The sequence below is a fragment of the Astatotilapia calliptera genome, chromosome 20 (genome assembly GCF_900246225.1).
Source record: "Astatotilapia calliptera chromosome 20, fAstCal1.2, whole genome shotgun sequence".
NCBI lineage: Eukaryota > Metazoa > Chordata > Actinopteri > Cichliformes > Cichlidae > Astatotilapia > Astatotilapia calliptera.
In genome coordinates this window covers 22,147,799-22,168,256 of record NC_039321.1, presented here as the reverse complement: position 1 = coordinate 22,168,256, position 20,458 = coordinate 22,147,799, and the positions used below count along the sequence as shown (strand labels likewise).

General features: G+C 38.8%; 1 protein-coding gene across 2 annotated transcripts in view; it reads left to right on the top strand.

Moving 5' to 3' along the window:
* Window positions 1–20,458, top strand: part of nphp4 (nephronophthisis 4) — a 111,998-nt gene that overhangs the window by 24,016 nt on the left and 67,524 nt on the right. For both annotated transcript variants that reach the window (XM_026153873.1, XM_026153872.1), the window contains exons 5-6: window positions 2,521–2,573; window positions 18,276–18,413. In XM_026153873.1, coding sequence (XP_026009658.1) covers window positions 2,521–2,573; window positions 18,276–18,413 — 191 coding nt within the window. The remainder of the gene's footprint in view (window positions 1–2,520; window positions 2,574–18,275; window positions 18,414–20,458) is intronic.

Here is a 20,458-nt window from a genome sequence, read left to right as displayed (position 1 = left end):
GATGATTGCTTCTACAAGAATATTGCATATTACCAAAATATTGTTGGTGGTTTGTAATATTGTTAAAGCTGCTGAATGTGGTGAAACTGTTTAATGTTTAAACTGGAATTATTCTTTAATATTTTGCAGTAAGACACGATTCACAGTTCAAGAACAAGCTCCACAGCTATCAAGTGAAAACATATGACTGATGATTGATTTTAATGAAAGCCTGTGTTTAGACAGTGCACACTGTCTTTGTGCTTTTTCAGCAACTCAACTTCTGCAGACATTCAAAAAGTAGATGTGATGGATATCGGGGTAAAGAATATCAAAGTGGTGCTAAAAAACATATTCATGATTCATAATAAGCAATAAGTAACGGTAAGATACTCTTACTGTGGGACTCTCTTTGTTGAGGTTTTTGTGGTAAAGCTTTGAAAAACATTTTTCCAGAAAGAACATATCAGCCATGCATATTGGTTCTTCTTTGCTTTCCGTAAGCATTACGATGAAGAGTGTAAAATTAAGTCTGAACCGTGCCCCTTATTTGTCACATTGGTAGGGGGTTATCAGTGGATGCTGTTGGATTTCTCCAGCAGAAGCTTCTTCTTCTTCTTTTTTTTTTTTAAAATCTTTTCCAATTAAGCGCGGATGTTCCACGATACTCTAAAAATAACTGCTGAACCCCGAGCTTTGGAGGCCTCCCACTGAAACAAAGTTCTGATTAAATATTCCACATCCTGCACGCAGCCAAAGATAAATGATGTGCCACTGCCTGCATCTCTTATTGAAACACAAACTGCTGATTTGCTCTGTGTCTGCCAGTGAATTGATTAAAAAAGTGTAGTAAACACTGCATACAGCCACTCAATCCCGGTGACAGCAGAAAAAACTTGAGTGGACCCAGGCTGTATGCTCGATGATTTACCTTCCTAATGATGCTGTTAACTTTTGAGACAAGAATGCGGTTGATCAGGGGTCTACTTCATTGGTGTGTAGAGAAAGCTTCTGGCAGTGCGCATTGTCAGTAATGACATTTTAATCAGTGTTCGCGCGTCTTCAGAGGGTTGCCCAAGAAGCTTGAATGATTTGGGCTGGTGTTCAGAGGAGAATGAGACCATGAATCACTGCCATTCTTTGATTTAGGCAACTTGATCATCCTCAACTTTGTTTTTTTTCCAAGACTGCATTTGCATGGATTTAAACATATGCCAGAAAGGATGCTTTAAACTGGAGATAGCTAATTTAAATGCACCCTCCATCTGAAATTCGCTGTTATTGATGCATTCATGTCAGAAAGAACCTGATCTCAGAAGGATTCTTTAACTCATACGGTACATGCTGACTTTGCATTACAATGTTGGAAATTCTGAAGTCTGTACGCTTTTATTAATCTATAATTTAGTCGCTTAATTCCTTGTCGTTTACGTGACCATCATGCATCGCTCCCTGTTGATACTGATGAGCTAAGAAGAAGATCAGGGAGCATATCTGGCTGGTTAGACGCAGATGTTCTTAAATTAATTTTAATGGGCCGTCGTCCTTACGTAGCTGTATAACTTTACTGCTCGTAAAGGTGTCTGAATTCACCAGCCGCACATGTGGTAGTTCACTCATCTGTCGAGAAGGCCTCTGAGGGATCACAAATAAATGGCTAATTGCACATTAGTCCAGCTAATGAGGTGATACACACTCTCCGTGGGCTCGAGAAGTAAAAACAGTGAGAAAGCCCTAAAAACAAAATGGCTGCCAGAGGGGGGGGGGGGGGGGGGGCATGCCAGAGCACATTTGTGAAACAGAGCCAGCCAGTGCAGCACCATGTCCACTCTGTGTGCACGTAGTCCGAACAGATGGGAGCTACACTAAGACACCCCAGGCAAACCGAAGCAATTTCCAAAAGGCCAGTCAAGCCCAGCACGGAGAGCGAGACAGCGTGAGGGAGAGGGAGGACAAAGGGATGCTAGAGAACCTTTCATTTCAGTATTACCATGGCTACGAACCAAAAATCTCAGGAAGCATTGTCAGACTTTAAAGTCAGTGTGAAATTTAAATCCAACTCACCTCCTTATCTGTGTGAAATTGGATAGATTTGCTAGGTCTGTAAATAGTTAGGTATTCCAGTGCTCTGCGCGGCTATATACTCCACTGTGCACTGCACTGAGTAAACATTATCACAGTGTATTTTTTTATACCTCAAGATGTCAGCTCACCGCAAATCCAATCATCAGGAAAGCAATTACAAAGGTGGCATTTTGCAGTCAACTTCTATTCCCTCTCACAAGCTAATATTCCACTGAATGTCTAACCAAACTATAAAATGAACTGTGCTACCAGGTGCAGAAAGCATGTGGAAGATATTACAATGTTGTTAATTAACCTTGTTAAACAATGAACTGGAGCTGTTAGCACATTTCCAGATGAATAATGAAGACTTCAGCATGAATACGTCGTAGAAGTGGAAGGCTTTTACAGATGTGTACATTTCTAGGTTGAATGCCTTTATCTTCTTTGTTGTGCGTTTGTTTTTCTTTTTTCTAGATCGGAAACGCATTCCACCAGCTTCTCCTCCAGAATCTCCTCAAGGCCCCGGGGTAAGACACCGTCTCACCTATTGAATTTTACAGGTGACCTATAATACTGGCCGGCCAAGAAAGCTTCTCTCTAAAGTTCCAAGTTAATACTTAAAACAAGTAAACCCTTTTTAAAGCTGTCTTTTATACTCATACTTATTTCAAAAGGAACCTGTGTCAGTAGGTCCACACAGACTCTTTTACACAAACAATTAGTCAAAAGGTCAGTCCATTACCTGCTCCAGTCATCTGTCATTTATTTACCTGCACTAATGTTTGCAGGAACTTTGCTCTGTCTCAACTCTTTACTGAGAAAAACATGTCACCCTTTAGCTGTTAACCGTACAAATTCCTCCAGCGGGAACATTTCAATTCTTTGGAAGCAGTCCTCTTGAAATTATATATTTAGAATAGCTTTAGCAGGGTCATGTGGGTTCTATGATAAAACTGCAATTTTTCATGTTGTGTTCTATTATGGTGCACTATTGAATGCTTGGAAATATTACAGCAGCAGAGGGGAAGGCACACAGGCTGTGTGGTTTACACAAACAATGGGGTTTTCTTCCTGTGACCCTGGCAATAAAACTTTTGTGTTTTATTCTGCTGTTACCTGAGTGAAGCAAGGAAAAAGCAAACGCAGTGTCTGCACTTTTTGAAAGGAACTGTTATGAATGCATTTTGGTTGAAAGCTGACCTGGATAGATTCCCGCCCGCAGAAAGCTCCTCTAGCTGCCCCTTGTACATGGACACAGCTCCCCTTACATGCTCTTTAGACATGGATCATTAATTCTGAGAGACCCACACTTAGGTTTTGTCTGGTTTGTCGACAGAGATTGCAGGTCAGGTCTATAAATTTAAAAAGAAAAAAAAAAAGTCAAGAAAAATTCATTATCTGACCCAGATCTCTCAACAACAGTGGAACTGGGAGACATAATTAAAGAAAAGCACGGGGCCTCTCGCAAACACCCCCCTCTCAATTCCCATCCTGTCACAGAGTGACACTTTGTTTGTAGTTGCACTCACAGCACCCTTCATTAATGTGTAACGTATAAATACAGTGGCAGCGTTGACTTCTTTTCTCTAAGAAGAACATCACAACATGGCTTAGGTGTGCAAAGTGACGTCTGGACAAACAAAAACATTTCTAGAGAAATGTCCTTTGGACACACAAGGCCAAATGGAGATGTAGTGCACAGTGCCACATTTGGTGAAAACTAAAATTGTCATGCTAACTGTCAAGCTTGGTGGCAGAGGGGTGATGATTTGGGCAGTCCAGAGAGCTGTGCATAAACAAATACCTCCAAACCTCAATGAAAAGAAGTTCATAATAATGTGAGAGAGTCATACATAGAACGATTGCTTCAAAATAGAACAGAAAGTAACAGGACACTTAACTCAAAAATTTGAAGATGTAGAGAGTGCGCAGTCAGAATCGTACCAATCACTAGTGAAAATGGTTTGTTAAAGGGTAAAATGTAAGCCATCCTCAGCATGAAAACGGCAAATGCAAAGACTAGGTGAGGTTCAAACATCAATGAACAAAGAGGACTTATATATAAATATTAAATAATGCTAAAAAATGAAAGAGTTATACTTTATGTCCTCAAGAACAATTAAAATGTTAATATGCTGGAGAAAAATTAATAATAAATGTAATTATAAGCAGCGATCAATACAATGTTATTGATTAAACTGTGTTATTATGACAAATGTAGTTTAGCTTAGAGCTCAAATGAATACGTTTTACCCTTTAATAAGCATTAAGAAGTATACTCAATCGTGAGTGCCGGCATTCTGTTTGTAGCATCATCCCTCAGCCTAAGTGAGAAGTGTCAGTGGAGACTGGGAGTTGTGATGGATGGTGCTCTCTCTCAGGATGAGGCCAGTGACACAGAGCGGAGGAGGAGGAGGAGGAGAGACATCAGCTCTGTTTCAGTGTTGGCTCTCTGGGCCAAAATGAGTCTGTATTGTCGACTCATTTTAAATTGAACCAGCTGGGAGCTGTGAGATCATCGCAGCCTTGAACTCTAGAAATCGACCCTCATTTTGATTAAACAGCAAGGGCGGTGGAAACCTACAGAGGGCAGCTCCCAGAGGTTGGGAAGAGACAATTCTGGTCATACTGGGCAGTTCTTTGGGGATGACATTAAAAGATGGTTGTGCTTAAATTAATCTACCATTTTATATAGAGCTCATGAGTCTTATCAAATCAAATTCCCAAAACATTCAGCCCCGAATTATTCTGAAAAAATAAAAATACAAAATTTGCTGACATTTCTGCATATTTCCACTGCAAATTAGGACGCTCTCATATCCTATTTTTCAAGGATTAAGGGTTAAAGTTCAACTGCATTTTCCCAAAAGGAGCAATTAACTTTGCTTCAGAGGAGGAACGCAAATCATAAGGCAGAAAAACACAGCCCAATTTTAATAAGCTGCTGATGTAAATTTTGGAGAAAAACAATCTGTGACCACAAGTGGCCATTACAGCACACTGAATTAATGGACAAACCTCATTCTAGGTTTAAAAAGATGATTTTTCATTTTTAAATGCCTTTCAATGAGTTGAAACAAAAACACTCCAAAAACAACAAGAGCAACGGCAAACATATGTCTTTAGGCTAGACAGAACACCTAAATGCAGAACTGTGAAAACAGGTAGGGTGCAGAAACAAAGAATCATCTATTTACAAGCTTAACAAGAATTCAGATTGTTTACCAAGTGTCTTTATAACAGAGGAAACCAAGAGAGCCAGGGGGAAAGGTTCAAAGTGGCAGCTTGTGGATTGACCAGAGGAGACGAGTTTAGTGAAGCCAGGAAGATTAATCTGTGGAACCAGGAGATCAGTGCAGCTCCAGAGCAGAGGTGGATAAGTGGCTGGAGTTTGGCAGCAACTGGAAATTTTTGTCTGTGGACAAAAATGAAAGTGGGTAAGAAGTTTAGCAAACAGATCGGTGCACAGGAAGGGCTTGACCTTGAATAACTGGGTAGAGGAGTCTAGGATCTGGTGATGTGGTGAAATAAGAACTGAGACAGTGTTTACGGTGTTATTTAAGTGACCTCCTGGCTGGGAGGTAGTCAAAAGTAGAGGGTATAACAGTTTGACAAAGCTAACTCTGGGCTTAAGTGTCAGATATTTTGAGATGTATTTTTAAAATATTATTCTGATATTTTATAATATCACGCCACATAAATGAGCCTCACTCCTGATTATGTAGATAGGCAATTATTTGCCACCATATCAGCCATCATTGTGGGGTTTTTTTTTTTGGTTCTTTCACTTCTGAGTGGTCAAAAAGCATAAACCAAGGCAGCTTTAAGTAAACGGTAAATATTTAGCACATTCACATACACTCCTCGGCGAATAATGGTGAAAGGCAGCAGTCATTAGTGCCTTAGATGCTCAGTAGATATCTGGTGGGCATCCAGGATCTTTCTGAAAAAAGAAGAAACAGAAAACGGCGTGTGAATCAGTGCCACTGCTGTTGGCAGCCACCCTACATTTCATCAAAACTCTGTTAGCTGTTGCAAAATTCACAAATACAGTCTATCATTCTCCCTGTCTGTTTTCCTCACTTTCTTTTAAACATGTATGGAAAAAAGTGCTTGTTCAGTCTTATGATGATATTTTTCCCTGTTCAACAAAATTTTCCTTTTCTCTTCAACATGGCTGTCAGGTGCTGATTAATCAGTGGCATCCTTCTCTGAGATGGCTCTGTAAACAAGCTGCATGCTTTAACTCTGTGCGCCGGCATTGTGGGATCTGACAACTTTCTCTTGCTTGCATAAATTATTGATCTTTGATGCTCTCTCTTTGCCGCGGTGCAGAATGCTAAAGATCCTGTGGTATTTATAGCCAGCATTTGGAAGAGCAGCCGAGTTTGTTTGCCTCTGTTGATGATTTCTCTCATCAGGCTGCGGCCGTGTTTCAGGGTCGCGCTTGTGTTCTGTTGACCCAGGTGGTCTTGTAGTCTGGGGGCCAAAGGTGAGACCGTGTTTCAGTTTGTTGCTGGCAGTGGGCTTGTTCGACAGCAGGCACTTGCTCATTCGGACCTAACTTTTGCAGCCCTCCTTTGCAAAGTGTTGTTTGTGTCTCGTTCTTATATCAATTAAAACAATACTCAGGGTTTTGCTGCTACATTTTATTGTATGACTTTTGAAAATCTAATTATTATTGTGTACTTGAAACTCAATTTCATGCTTTGATGGAAATCACAAGTATACAGCTACTTTGTAGGTATGCCTGAACTTCAAATTGAACATCAGAAAGGGGAAGAAAGGTGATTTAATTGGCTTTGACTTTGGCATGGTTGTTGGTGCCAGACAGGTTAGCCCTAGTATTTCAGGAGCTGCTGATATACTGGGATTTTCCCACACAACCAGGGTTTTTAGGGTTTTTCAGAGCATGGTCCAAAAAGAGCAACTGTCCAGTGACCAGTAGCTTTCTGGGTGAAAATGACCAAATGACTTCAATAAAGGAAGGCAACAATAGTAATAATACTACTACTACTACTACTACTACTACTACTACTACTACTACTACTAATAATAATAATAAGCACTTTCAAACAAAGTGCTGTACAACTATTTGAAACTAAAGAGATAAATAAAATAATAAAAGCGATACATAGCAATACAAGTAAAAAACAGTAAAAATTTAAAAACTAAAAGCCATAGAATTAAGACATGTAAGATAGGGTGAACAAATGTGTCTTCAACTTAGTTTTAAAAAACCTCCACAGAGCATGCCTGCCTAATATCTTGAGGGAGGTTGTTCCACAGAAACGAAAAGAAAAAGCACGCTCTCCAATTGTCTTTTTTCTGGCTCTAGGAACCTTTAGAAGGCCAGAGTCCTGAGATCGTAGACCGTAGATTGTAAAGGTGTAAAAGGTCGGAGAGGTATGAAGGTGCCAATCCGTTTAAAGTCTTGTCGGTGAGCAGCAGGACCTTAAAATCTGCTCGAACCTGACAAGGTAGCCAATGAAGAGATCTCAGTACAGGGGTAATGTGCTCAAATTTCCCAGTTCTTATTAAAATGCGAGCAGCTGCATTTTGCACCATCTGTAGACCTCTAAAACGTTTCTTTGGTAGCCCAGAAAGAAGAGCAATACAATAATCAATACGTGAAGACACAAATGCATGGACAAGAACCTCTGCAGTGTTGCTTGACAAAACTTGGCTGATTCTGGCTATGTTCCTCAAATGATAAACGCCAGTCTTTGTTATCTCTTTTACATGAGACTCGAAGGAGAGCACCATGTCGAACCACACGCCCAAGTTTTTTACCTTGTCCCTGCAATTTATGACACTATCATCAATTTTCAAGATGAAATTTTGAGACAATTGCTGAAATTTTTGTGGCTCTAAATAACCATTCGTAACAAACAGGGTATACAAACAAGCATCTCTGAACACACAACACATCGCACCTTGAAGCAGACAGGCTAAATCAGCAGAAAACTCCACTGGGTGCCGCTCCTGTCAGTTTAGAACTCCTAAATTTGTACAAACTCACCAAATTTGGACAATGGAAGACTGGAAAAACTGGTTTGAGGAGTCTGAATTTCTGCTGCAACATTCAGGTGATCTGGCATGAAAACATGAAAGTGGAGGATATTTTCTTAGTTTAGTGCAAAAGCAGCATTGTTTAAACACCACAACCTACCTGTGGTGGACATCCTTTTATTCGTGCAGCCAACCAATCTGTAGTAACTGTGTGATGCTATTGTGTCAGTATGGACCAAACTCTCCGAGGAATTGTTTCCAGCACCTTGATGAACCTGTGCCATGAAGAACCTGGTACTAGGAAGATGTATCTAATGCAGTGTCCGGTGATTGTACAGTATTGATTCAAGCTTAACTTGTTTTCTAATACATTACAATTGATGTTGTACACTATATACAATATGCAGGTTATAGCTTACTACTTTTTCTTCATGTGTACTTCATTATTCAGCATAAGTCTTTATTTCTTTTTTGAAATCATCTTTAAGTTTAAATCTCAGATAATTGTGTTATTGCACATGTATGTCACACATATGGCATGACGATGTGGAAAATCTGACTGGAAAATATAGAGTTGCATTTAGGAGATGGCACATTATTTGGAGCTCCTTATAGACGGAGCCTGAAGATTTTCCTGCTTTGAGGCTTTGAATTTGTGGGACTGGCAAGAACTGTAGCAAATACTGCGTGGGATCAGTATTTGTTAACAGTTAATATTATCTTGGAGAAGTGTGTCATGTTTGGTCTAGTTAAAACAGCAGAAGATGTGTTTTTAAGCCAACTAATATATATATAAAATCCTGCTTTGGTGGTATTGAGCTGAAGCCCCAAGAATGACAGCCAGTAAGAGAGCATAAGTCTGTACAAATCAAATGCTCGTGGCACCAGAATGCTTAAAATAATATAATCCATAACAACATTAAAATTCTGCACACTGTGCCTTTCCAGACAAGATAAGTGTAGTATACAGATTGACTGTTAAAGGGGCAGTTCACCCAAAAATCTAATTCACATATGTTTTTCCTCTGTGGCCTGTAATGCTGTTTCATGCCTTCATCTAGTCTTTTTGTTTGAGCTACCCAGAGCTCAGAATCTCTTTTGGATTTAAAAAACTCAACTCAGCAACAATGTCTTTTTTCCAGAAATCATGACCCAGTTACTCCAGAAAATCCGCAAACCTTTTATGTAGCAACTATTTTCATTCTCCGGTCAGAATCTTGCAAACAAAAGAAGCACTCAGATAGCTGAGGGACTCCATTAAGGGTTTCTTCTTGTACATGTCATGAGCATGTCATGGCTACATGGGTTTTTGTTTTTTCTTGTGTTATGTACACAACCCCCATCCGTTTTTGTTTTATCCAATTCAGGGTCACAGGGGGACCCTGGCAGTCATAGGGTGAGATGTGACAGCCTGTCTATGATGGGGCCCAACACACACACACACACACACACACACACACACACACACACACACACACACACACACACACACACACACACACACACACACAGATAATATCGAATCACCAGTTAGCTGGTACCTGGAGAGAGCCCTGCCTGGGTGAACATGCAAGCTCCACGCAGCCTGTGAATTCGAACCCACGACTTCCTCGCTGTGAGGGAGCAGTTCTAAACTCGGCACTGTCCTCCCACCCACACCCATTTTTTTTATTTCACACCAAAATAATTGACTGTAGATGGATGGAAGATGTGTGAATGTAATTATGAGTTGTTCTGTCCATTTGAGCTCTAAATGAGACTGAATTTTGTATATATTTGGCAGCTATTTTTCTAATCATATTTAACATTCTTAACACAGTCTTAACAGGCTGCCAGTTTACCTCATTGTCTGATTTCCATGCTCTCTGCACGCCAGTTTATTTTACTATTTTTACTTGTTCAGCCTAGATAAAAATAGCAAAGATTGTTGGCACAAAGCTGGACCACAAGTTTAGACCCATATGTATACAGTCCTAGTATTGATCCTAAACATAATAGCCCAAAATATAATAGTCCTCAAATTGTTATGATGATCTACCCAACATAACAACACAGATACAATTAAATTCCCACACATTACGTTTAAGTTATTTCTGCTGTAACAGAGCTATATTTTAGGAATATTTTCACAATTTTGGTATTACTACTTATATATACAGTTGTATTTAATTCAGTGGTTGTCACTATATACTATAACTTGTGTTTCTCTACTGTTACACATTAGAGATCACTTGTCTCCCAGCCACATACATTCTTACTGAACTATAAGTACTAATGTTCACATTGTGACTTGCTTAGATGGCTATATGTGTGGTGCATCAGTAATATTTTAAACCTTCAGCTTTCTTGACTTCTCTGCCTGTTGTTCTCAACAATTCATCCCAGTAATCCCTGCAACATTTTCACTGGATCTCATTCGAAATCCTCCTCCCTTTAAAGCGACGCCTGACTATTATTTCCTTCCTGTGAGTCACATGGTGAGCTTGATCCCACATCAAGGCCTCTCTCTCTGTCTTTCTCTCTCCTTTATGTGCGCGTTCTGACACTAAGAGAGCGGGCAGATAAACATTCATGAAGCTTCTTGAAGGAATGATGCTGGTTTAGCATATACAGTGGATACGTGCAAAGTTAGGTCCTTGACTCTAATGGAAATATAATCGTGACAAATGGTCAAAGAGCACACAACAAATTCTGAGCTCAACAGTCTGCAGGCTAACAAACAGTTATAGTGTCAAAATATCTCCTTGTGTCACCGGTACACACTTTCTTTCTTTTCCTGCCAGTCCTGCAGTGACTACCATTTTCCCTGCTTCCCGTCTTATTGGATCTTCTCCACCCACTTTACACACATGCTAATTCTGCCAGTAAACCTGCCACTACTGATAAAGGCTCAGTTTTTCTCCATGCGAGTCTGTTGGAGTTTCTTTTGTCATTGTGTGCCAACTGCTACCCGTATCTATTCCCACCTGAATTCCACCTGAATCTGCCTACCCGTACTTACTGTATCTTGCATTATTCGTCATTAAATTACTTGACTTTTTCCTTCCTGCCAGGCACATTGATTTGTAAGAGCAGAATTGGAGATTCTGTGTGTGTGAGGGAGGACAGAATCGTGAGCATCACAGATGATTTGAATATGCTGTAGGAATTATATAACTGCATTTGAGCAGGCACTAAGGAGGCTAAAGCTCAATATGAGTAAAGATGAGGTTTTGGTAGCTTATTCACCCTGTTACAGTACCCCTTGCCCTAACTGTCAAAATAAAAGCTTCGACAATAGACTGTAGTGTTATACTACGAGACAGAGATGTAAACAGACCAAACAGTGTTTGTTGTGCTGTATTAAAATTAACCATTCACTGATCTGATCTCAAATATATATGCAGGCGAAGCCTTTACAACAGAGTCATTTTGGAATTAAAGGTTATTGCAAAATAGAAAGTAGCTCCATATAACGATGGCTGTGTCAGCTTCCTGATTATTGCTGTTTCTAGGGTGTCCTATTTATTCTATTGTCATGAATAATTATAATTATTTGCATGAATAATAAATAAAATGTTTAAATGATTTAAACCATTAAACATGAACATACATAGCTGGTGCTCATTGTAGCTTCCAAGCACAATCCCGTACTCAGAAATCTAATAAGCCTGATACGGGGTGTATGGATTTAGTGTTGTCTAATCCCACTCCATGGGGGATTAAGAAAACTAATATTGTAACAAAAACAATTTTCATAATAGACACGCTGCAAATCTGAGGATCAGTCGCATCTCAAGAATTTGGCTGTCCATCCTTCCACAGTGCCAGTCCACACTTCTATTATAACTCGGTTTCCTCACGCAAAGCAGACTGAAGCAGCACTCTGAATTTGTTTCGTGCTCAGATCTTTCGTCAGCAGCACGTATTTCCACAAGACACATATGTACGCATTCACACATACTCACGTGCAGGTCCCATGAAACTAGAAATGACACACTTGGCTGTCAGGACAGACAGGCTGAGGTTAGAACATTGGCAGCCGCAGTTATGCCACGTCTAATTGCCTCTCTCCGTGTATTCTCCTGTTGTATGTGCGTGTGTGTGTGTGAGATTCTCTCACGCAGAGTCGTCTGCGTAGTGTCTTTCACGCCTTCTGTGTGCAGACGTGATGACTCAATGTGAGATCGCATGCATGTGTGGATATGTGATAGTCCACTGGTCTTAACATTTGAGGACATTTTGACTTGATCCCAACAACCGACTGCTCATATTTTGGTTTACGCCCACACCTAATATAGTCTTTAGAAGCGAGGAAACTATGAGACTTAGCACAATTCAAAATGTGTCAAACCACTTTGTTTGAAAATCTTCCATTTTTGCTCTGTTTAGGTGTCATTTCAGTTGATTCCAATTAAACCATGTCCCATATGTTCCATCAGTGCCACTTTCCTAGACAGATGGCAGTATTTAAAACTTAAAAAACAACAACAACATATATCTGGTTCTATATGCCAGCTCTTTTTTAATTAACAACAAAAATATTTCAACCCTGATTAATTTGATGGCAGTCTTAGTTACTGTGGTGGCAAAAAGTGTGGTTTAATGCCTCCCTTGGCAGCAGTCGGTCCTCGAGAAGCTCCGTCGTCAGAAATACACAAAAGAGCAACTGGTGTTTAGTCCTCAATCAAACAAACACACACTGTTTCAATAAACAAATCTGCCTTTTCCCATCATGGCGTGAGAAATTGATTTATTTTGATTTCGCGCCGCACTCAGCAAGCACATAACAGGGCACATTAAAGTTGGTTATCTTGCTGAGAAGTTGGAGGTGTGCAGCCTGTCACCTGCAGCTCTTTATCAACAGCACAGTTGTTGTTTGTTCTTGTTCCATTACTTTTACAGTGGTGACAAATATCTTGTTTCCTATGGCATCTTCACAGAAAACGTCTAAGCTGTGGCTGTTTTTTCATATCTTTGATATGTTGAGGAGAACACATGGTAAGCTAACTGGAATCTAGCGCACCCAGGTTTTTCCGTAGCAACAGGTTTCAAATAAGCGTTGCAATTTAACTAGGACACCAACACATTTTCAAGGGAGAAACAGAATCAGGTATTCTTAGTGTGATTTTTTATTTTTATTTTTTTTGTGGTTTTCTATCTATCTAGCCTGTCTTTTAAAAAGTGGATACTTTTCACGCAGAAGTGGGAGAAAGCTCTGTCTCTTCAGCATCAGGTCATCTGTTGTTTCAAACATTGTTCAAACTGGCAGACCTTGATTTCTAAATGTGATCTTCCGAGAGAGATCAAACACTCTATTTCAGAATCGATATTGAGGAAATCTGATTTATCGGGGGGGCATCTATTTTTCCATTTTCTAAAATAGTTCTGTCTTTGGTTTGTTCACTCAGTATTATGCTCAAGATCACATTGCTTCACTGAATGTATGGAAACATGTAATGAGTTTGATTAGCTGCGTGATTATGGCTAAAAATGATCTTTTAATTGTACCGTTGTATATAAATTTTCTAAATTAATCCGTTTTAATTAATCTTTGCAGAAAAATAAACCTTTATTTACCTGGCCTAAATCTTTTAGAAAGAAATTAAAAACAAACAAACATTTGACTCCATTCGTTGTACCTGCCTGTTGGAAGTAAATATAACTCACCAGCTGTGAGATCCCTCTCTATTTCCCCTGTTACATTTTGCATACAGTGCAGATTTTGCCACTTTAGAAAGATAATTGCTCGAGGGGATAACATATCTTTTGTGGAGTATGTTGACCATTTTCCTGACACCTTCGTTACTCACTGTGTTTATTAGTCTCGTGTGGCCACATGGAATGTGATTGGTTGGTGTTTGTGAGGTGGATGGATATACTGATGTGCTGCACGGACTCACTTTCATGGATGTCTGAGTCTGCCTTGGTGCATTTATTACACTACAGTTTGTGATGTTTTTTAGGTGGTTTGATCAGTTAGTTGTGTTGCTTTGCAGGCACAGACACACAACTTTACAGCACTTTTTGTATATGGTTTGTTCTTTTATTAACATCACTTGCCCTAAATCCGAAGTTTTTCCAGAAGAATCCGCTTCGAGGGACAGGCTCTTAGTCTTGTGCTGTGCCAGGCATTTACATTTTGTTGTATCTCTGTCTTTTAATGTTTAATTTACTCGTCCAGACTAGTCCAGGATACTCCCGGCTGTGATGGGCACTGATGTTAGGAGTGCTTGATTTGCTTTTGGCTTTTTCTGCTGGTGGAGCAGAAACTCTCATGTTTGTTTAATTGTACCAAGCCAAAATCATGATCAAGATCAAGATTTGATTAGTTGTGCAGGGTGAAGTTTAATGTTTTTCCAACATTAAAGCTACTTTATATCATTTTAATAGATTTTTGTCTTTATAGGGTTTTTTTGTATTTCTCTATTTAGCCAATGTGTGGACATTCAATAAAATTGTGTGGTTGCATCTGTTCACTTATATACTTGTTGCTTGGACACATAGCTAGAATCGTGGGCTGTGTCTCTGTGTGTAGCACCCAGCACGCAGCTACAGTGTAGACACACATCTATGAAATGAATACTAGCTATAACCAGCAGTTTGTGAAGAAGTACCCTGTGTCACAGAGACACATCAGAACTTGCTATGTGAAGTCTTCCTTGTTTTTTTTCTTGTTGAGGATAAGATTTGAAGAGAGCAGGGATGTCTGTTGTAGTTCATTTTAAGCATTTGCATTTGCAGTGTCCTCAGAAAAATACCAAAGTGTGTTAGGCCAACAAAGCTGTGGGTGAGTTAGCAATTCTTCTTTTATTGCTCAGTAAAGTTCATTGCAGTATCTTTATTGCCATCTAGAGAGCCATTTGTTTTGAGTGTAGCAGATTCAGTATGGGTCACAAGTGAACTGAAAGGCCCATTATTAAGGAATACTGCAGTTCATTGACAGATTATTTTTACCATTATAACCTTTTCTCTCTTACTTATCAAAATGACTTCCAAAGCTGAAAAAATATTCTGTAAAGCTCTGTCGGAGATTGAGCGAATAAGCAACGCAGCACTGATCCTACTAATCTTGGCTGGCAGAGTTGTTACACTTGTATATTTTCTAACTAGTTTTTATTTTTATTTCGTTTTGACCTTTTGTTTTTTGTTTTTTAATACAGTTTAGTTTGAGTTAGTTCCCAGAGTGGATTTTCTTATTTAAATTGACTTTTTTATGATTTGGAAATGTTTAGTTTTAGTTTAGTTTTTATAAGTTTCACTGTTAGTTTTTGTCTTTTTATTTATTATTGTATGGAGGATGTGACAGAGGCAATAGTTACGAAAATTAGTGCATATTTCACAATAACAACACATAACTTTATGAAAGCAGTTGACCGATCCAGAGTGTCAATAAACATGTGTATCCATCATATAGTTTATTTAGTATATAGTAATAAATTTATTTAAGTTCTAAAACAACTAAACTAAAACAAAATAATTTCACAAAGTTTTAATTTCTCGAATGCTTTCACATAATAACCTATGATAACCTTGACATGCAGGATTCAGTGTGCTAAGTTAATTCAACACACTATAAATTATTTAAAGGAACAACAGTATCACTTTTGGAAACTGGTTTCCCCAAATGTTTCATATAATTCTTTTTTTTTTTACTTTGAAATGTTCTTTACCTGTATTAGGAAAAAAGTTAACATTAATTGTCTAACTTTCAAAAAACAAAAATATCCAAAGCAGGCATCAGGGATAACATCTTTAGATATTTCCTTATATATTACGACCTGGTCTTTGTCTTTTTATTGATCTGAAGAAAGAGGAGGCGTAATCATGAGAATGATAAAGTGGTGTTTTCTCAGAGAGAACTTTTACTTTAATGACTCATGCAAACATTACACAGTTTACAAAAACTGTATGAAATAGATTCATAGTTCATTTACACATATTGTCACTGCCTCAGACAAACTAAAATCTATAATCTTTTTAAAATGTTATGTATATAGCTGACATTCACTAGTACAGCCCTCAACACGGAACACAATTAGAAACATTTATTGATTATTGATAGAGTACAGTGGCTGTATGGTAAGCAATGATCGAAGCCTTAGACTAAGTTTTGTGGAAGGACTCAGTGAGGACTGCTGTTGGCTCCAGAGCTGGGCAGATCTGAGGGGGGACTGAGAAAGATGGAGGAAGAGTAGGGCACATAATCAAGTACAAACAGGCATGTACACAGGGCAATTACTGTATAGATGTACAGTCTGACGGGAGGTGTATGAAGTCCCTTTTAACCCGTTAACCTGGTAACTGCTTCTGAAGTTAAGATGAGTTATGTCCAACTGGTTAACCATACGTTATTATTCACACTTTAGCGCCATAACCTCTTTAAAAACTTTGTGACAAGTTGTATTGTTGGCTTAAGCAAGTGAGCGCTACATTAAATTTTGTTTTGCAACTTTTGGATAAAACAGTTTGTTTTGTTTTTTTAGTTACTGGGAACGTGGAAATCTTAAAGCATCGGAGAGTGCAGTACATTTTAAATTTAATTTGAAAACGTTGTTCAGGTTTGCGGTCAATGAGCTGTGGGAGAATGAATGTGGCAGCACAGAATTTTCATACACTGATGAAATGTTTTCTCTCCTTCTGGGGTTGCTGATTGTGTGTTCTCGAGTTAGAAACTACTATTGTTTCATTTCTTTTGAGGGTATTTCATTGTGTACACGCTTTTATTTGTCAGGTTTTGATTTACTATCTTTTGTTGTTATCTGCATGTCATTAGGAGCCTATGCACAGGGACTATGCATGAGAATGAGCTTTTAGCTATATTTGGTATAATGCATATATTCTGCATTTTCCCTGCTAAATAAATAAATAAAGCATTGCCTTTTTCTCAAAGACAATAGAGGATTTGGATAAGTTTTAGTAATCATTTCACAGTAGCAAACAAAAAGACTTTTACCCAAAAGGTAGATAAACAAACTTGGATAAAATATCTCTTCACAATCCGATGCAATAAGCTGTCACCTGTCTAGGGGACAATGGTGCAGATTTGAATGTGACGGTAATTTGGGGGCCATTTAATTAGATGTATTCATTCTGATCAGAGTGTATTATTATGAAAAGACTAAAATAAGACAAAGGATCAACATAACTGGGCAGAAAGAAACATTTTTTTAGAAGGAGCTCAGAGAATAACAGCTGCTCTTTAGCTTAGAGATATAAACAGTATCATTTGGCTATCTGATCAAGATGCCACCTGTCTGCCTGTGGAGGCCCATCTCTGAGGAAACCTTTAGGCAGACTTAGTCGCTGCAGTATAAAATATCCCGTGGAGTGTGGGAATGCCTCGAGATACCCCAGGATTAGCTGTGGGGAAAACCGAAGATTAGAGCAATTCACATGTGAAATGTATTTCATACTTAATATTATGGTGATTGTGGAGACACGTCTATAGCTCTGAAGTGTCCATATAAGTGCAATTCTACAGCACTTATTCCATCATTGTTAAATAACAAAGTTGTGTTATACACGCCACTCCCCTGCTTTTTAATTTTACTCCTTCTTTGACATTCCTCACTGGTGTTCTTTTGATATCAGTAATACGCTGATATCATATGAACAATTTAAAAATAAAAGTACTTTTACATTAAGGGCAGTTAATTCCAGTGGGAAAGAGAAACGCAAAGCATAAATAAATATGACAAATTACTTAGAAATCAAGTAAAGGTGAGGTGAGTTTTATTATTTTCACTCTGCATTTACAACAGCTTCAAACAGAAATTAAAATGGGAAAATATAAGAAAGAAAATGCTATTATAACATTCAGAATAAACACTTTATATTTGTGTATTGATGGATGTCCGAAATGTACACCATTCAGTGTATGTACCACTGAATGTAGGTCTTTGGAGGCATTTTGAATTACATTTCAAGTCCCTTATGAGTAATGATTGATATTTCTACATGACACTTTTTGCACAATACTTAAGATAATCATAAAGAACGATGGAAACAATCTCACAAGTCAGTTAAAGTTGACCTGCGGGAGGATGACAGCGTGCAAAAAAGCAGTAGTTTTGGAGGCAGGTAGAGTGACGAGGGTTTATAAGTGTCAAAGCATTGTAATGGGGTGTTGCCATCTCAGACAGCACATGTGTCTCTCTGGTGTAAAGTATATTTCTGAGCCCTGTTGCTCATAATCATAATAATAACAGCGAATAATTTGCATTGTTTCTCCGCAGCTCTCACTGTCTCAGCTGGCAGCTACTTCACGCTACCCGACCATCAGCCACTCCAGCTCGGCGTTGCCGTGGCAACAGTCGTTTCCTTCTCTGCTCCATCCTTCCCCATTGGCATCGGCCCACCAGCTGTCACATGTCGTAAGATTTCCACCCCCGTTCGCTCACACGCGCACCCACAGAAACGCACACATCCTTCACACACACACTCACGCGCGCTGCAGAAAATACACAAACACTAGGTGAAAGTAAGTCATAGATACATTTACGAGGTGTACATTCAATCATAGCGAAGACACACAGTGTCGTACATTGTCCGCTTCTTCACTGGAGTACAAAGCCACACTCACCTTTACAGCACTCAGCTACCAGCTCATACCCATGTACCCATGGAGACACAAACACACACACATCCTCTAACCTGAACTCCAGCCCTGCACACTCTTTGTCTTTGGAGATGCTGGAGGTGCCGAAGCGGATTCTTTTCATCTTTAGAATCAAAAGAAACATTATTTTTTCACTTGGATTTTCAATTATTCTACAAAGACTGCTTTTTTTTAATAAGGTACTCACTGTTCTACGTCAAACTCATGTTTTGACTAATTAGGAAAAAATATGTTTAACCTACCCTGTACAGTACTTCTTTTATTGGTGATTGGTAATTGGTAACAATTAGCTGTTTTCGTGTGTAAATCAACCCTCCATTTGAAATACAAATTCTGGCAATAAAAAGTTTTTTTTTTTAATGAATGCCTTTTTATCAAACTCTTTTTGATTTAATCCCTATACTTTCCAGTGAACTAACACAGAGATAATAATGAAAATTACATCAGAGAAAAAAACATATCCGACTGGCTCTAAATGCTAACAAGCTTTATGCATCTGAACGCAAGTCCTATCATTGCAGCCAGAGGATTCACTGCAGCGTAAATGAGGAAGCAAGCTATACTGTTCTGATTTGATTAACTTTGCTGAATAATTTCCTGAAATGATGCAGGGCTAACCTATTCCCTGCAGTTGTAGGTGTTTGCTGCCGCGAATTGCCTGCCAGACTCATTTTGCCTTTGAAAGCTGCCTTGTCTTTGCTAAATTAGACTACGTTCACCCACAAATATGCATATATTTGGAAATATGCACATTAGAAGCATTGGAAGAATCTCATAGAATGGCGAGGAAATCATAATGCTGTAATCCTGGGATTAACCCTGAATCTTTTTCAGCTTATCGAAATCAGTTTTCACATCCTTATATATGCACATTTGCTCTTTGATGTAGAAAAAACCCCCACATAGCATATTGCCCTTGTTTGAGAAGTATAGGGATTTGTTTGGCTGCTTGTAAACAGTTTCAGTTTAGTCACATCCTGCAGCTGGGGATGGAACGTTTTCTCGAAATGCAGGAGGCACAGGGCATGTTTATTTCTACTTTTATGTTATTAGTGATAATCAACTTAAGCCTGTCACAAGTAGTCACAATATAAGCTTTGTTAATTGCAACTGGAGTGTTGTTGGTTATATCTGCTGTGAAGTTTCCAAAGTGCTCACTGTTAATACATCAAGTCTGCAATGCCACTGAGCTATAAGGGGAAATGCACACACTAATCGTTGCCATGGTTATAGCTCACACAGAGATCTTGACCCTGCCATCTTGATGACTCTGTTTTTTAAATCTTGTTTTGTTTTTCTTTCTGGAAAGGAATTCACATCGGCAATTATGGTGCCTAACTGCAAGGACATTTGAATATCATTAGTTATGTAATATTTTGTATTCTTTTTAACTTAACCCCATGTCTCCTGTCTTTCATATGAGGACAGAACTGGTGGCTAATGTAGTATCTAGTCCTCTAATGTACAGGTGACAGTAAAGCACTGTGGAAACACCATTGCAGATTTGTTCAAATTTAAGCGTACACACCAGCAAATGTGTTTGCTTGCCTCCCCTTTATTATCACATTAGATTGTAGGGGCTCGTTCAGTGCTGCCCTGGACTGTATACCTGCTTTCAGGTATACCCCTTTCAGCATAGCTGAGAAGTCCTGCGATATTGTAACTAGTCAACTACAGCTTTAATGGATTTCCTTCATATTTCATGCTCAAAATCTATATATCTTAAACCATGAATCATTCTGCAGAAATAAGCCAGGAACTAGGAATCAGACTTACTGGAAGGATCAAATATAATAAGAA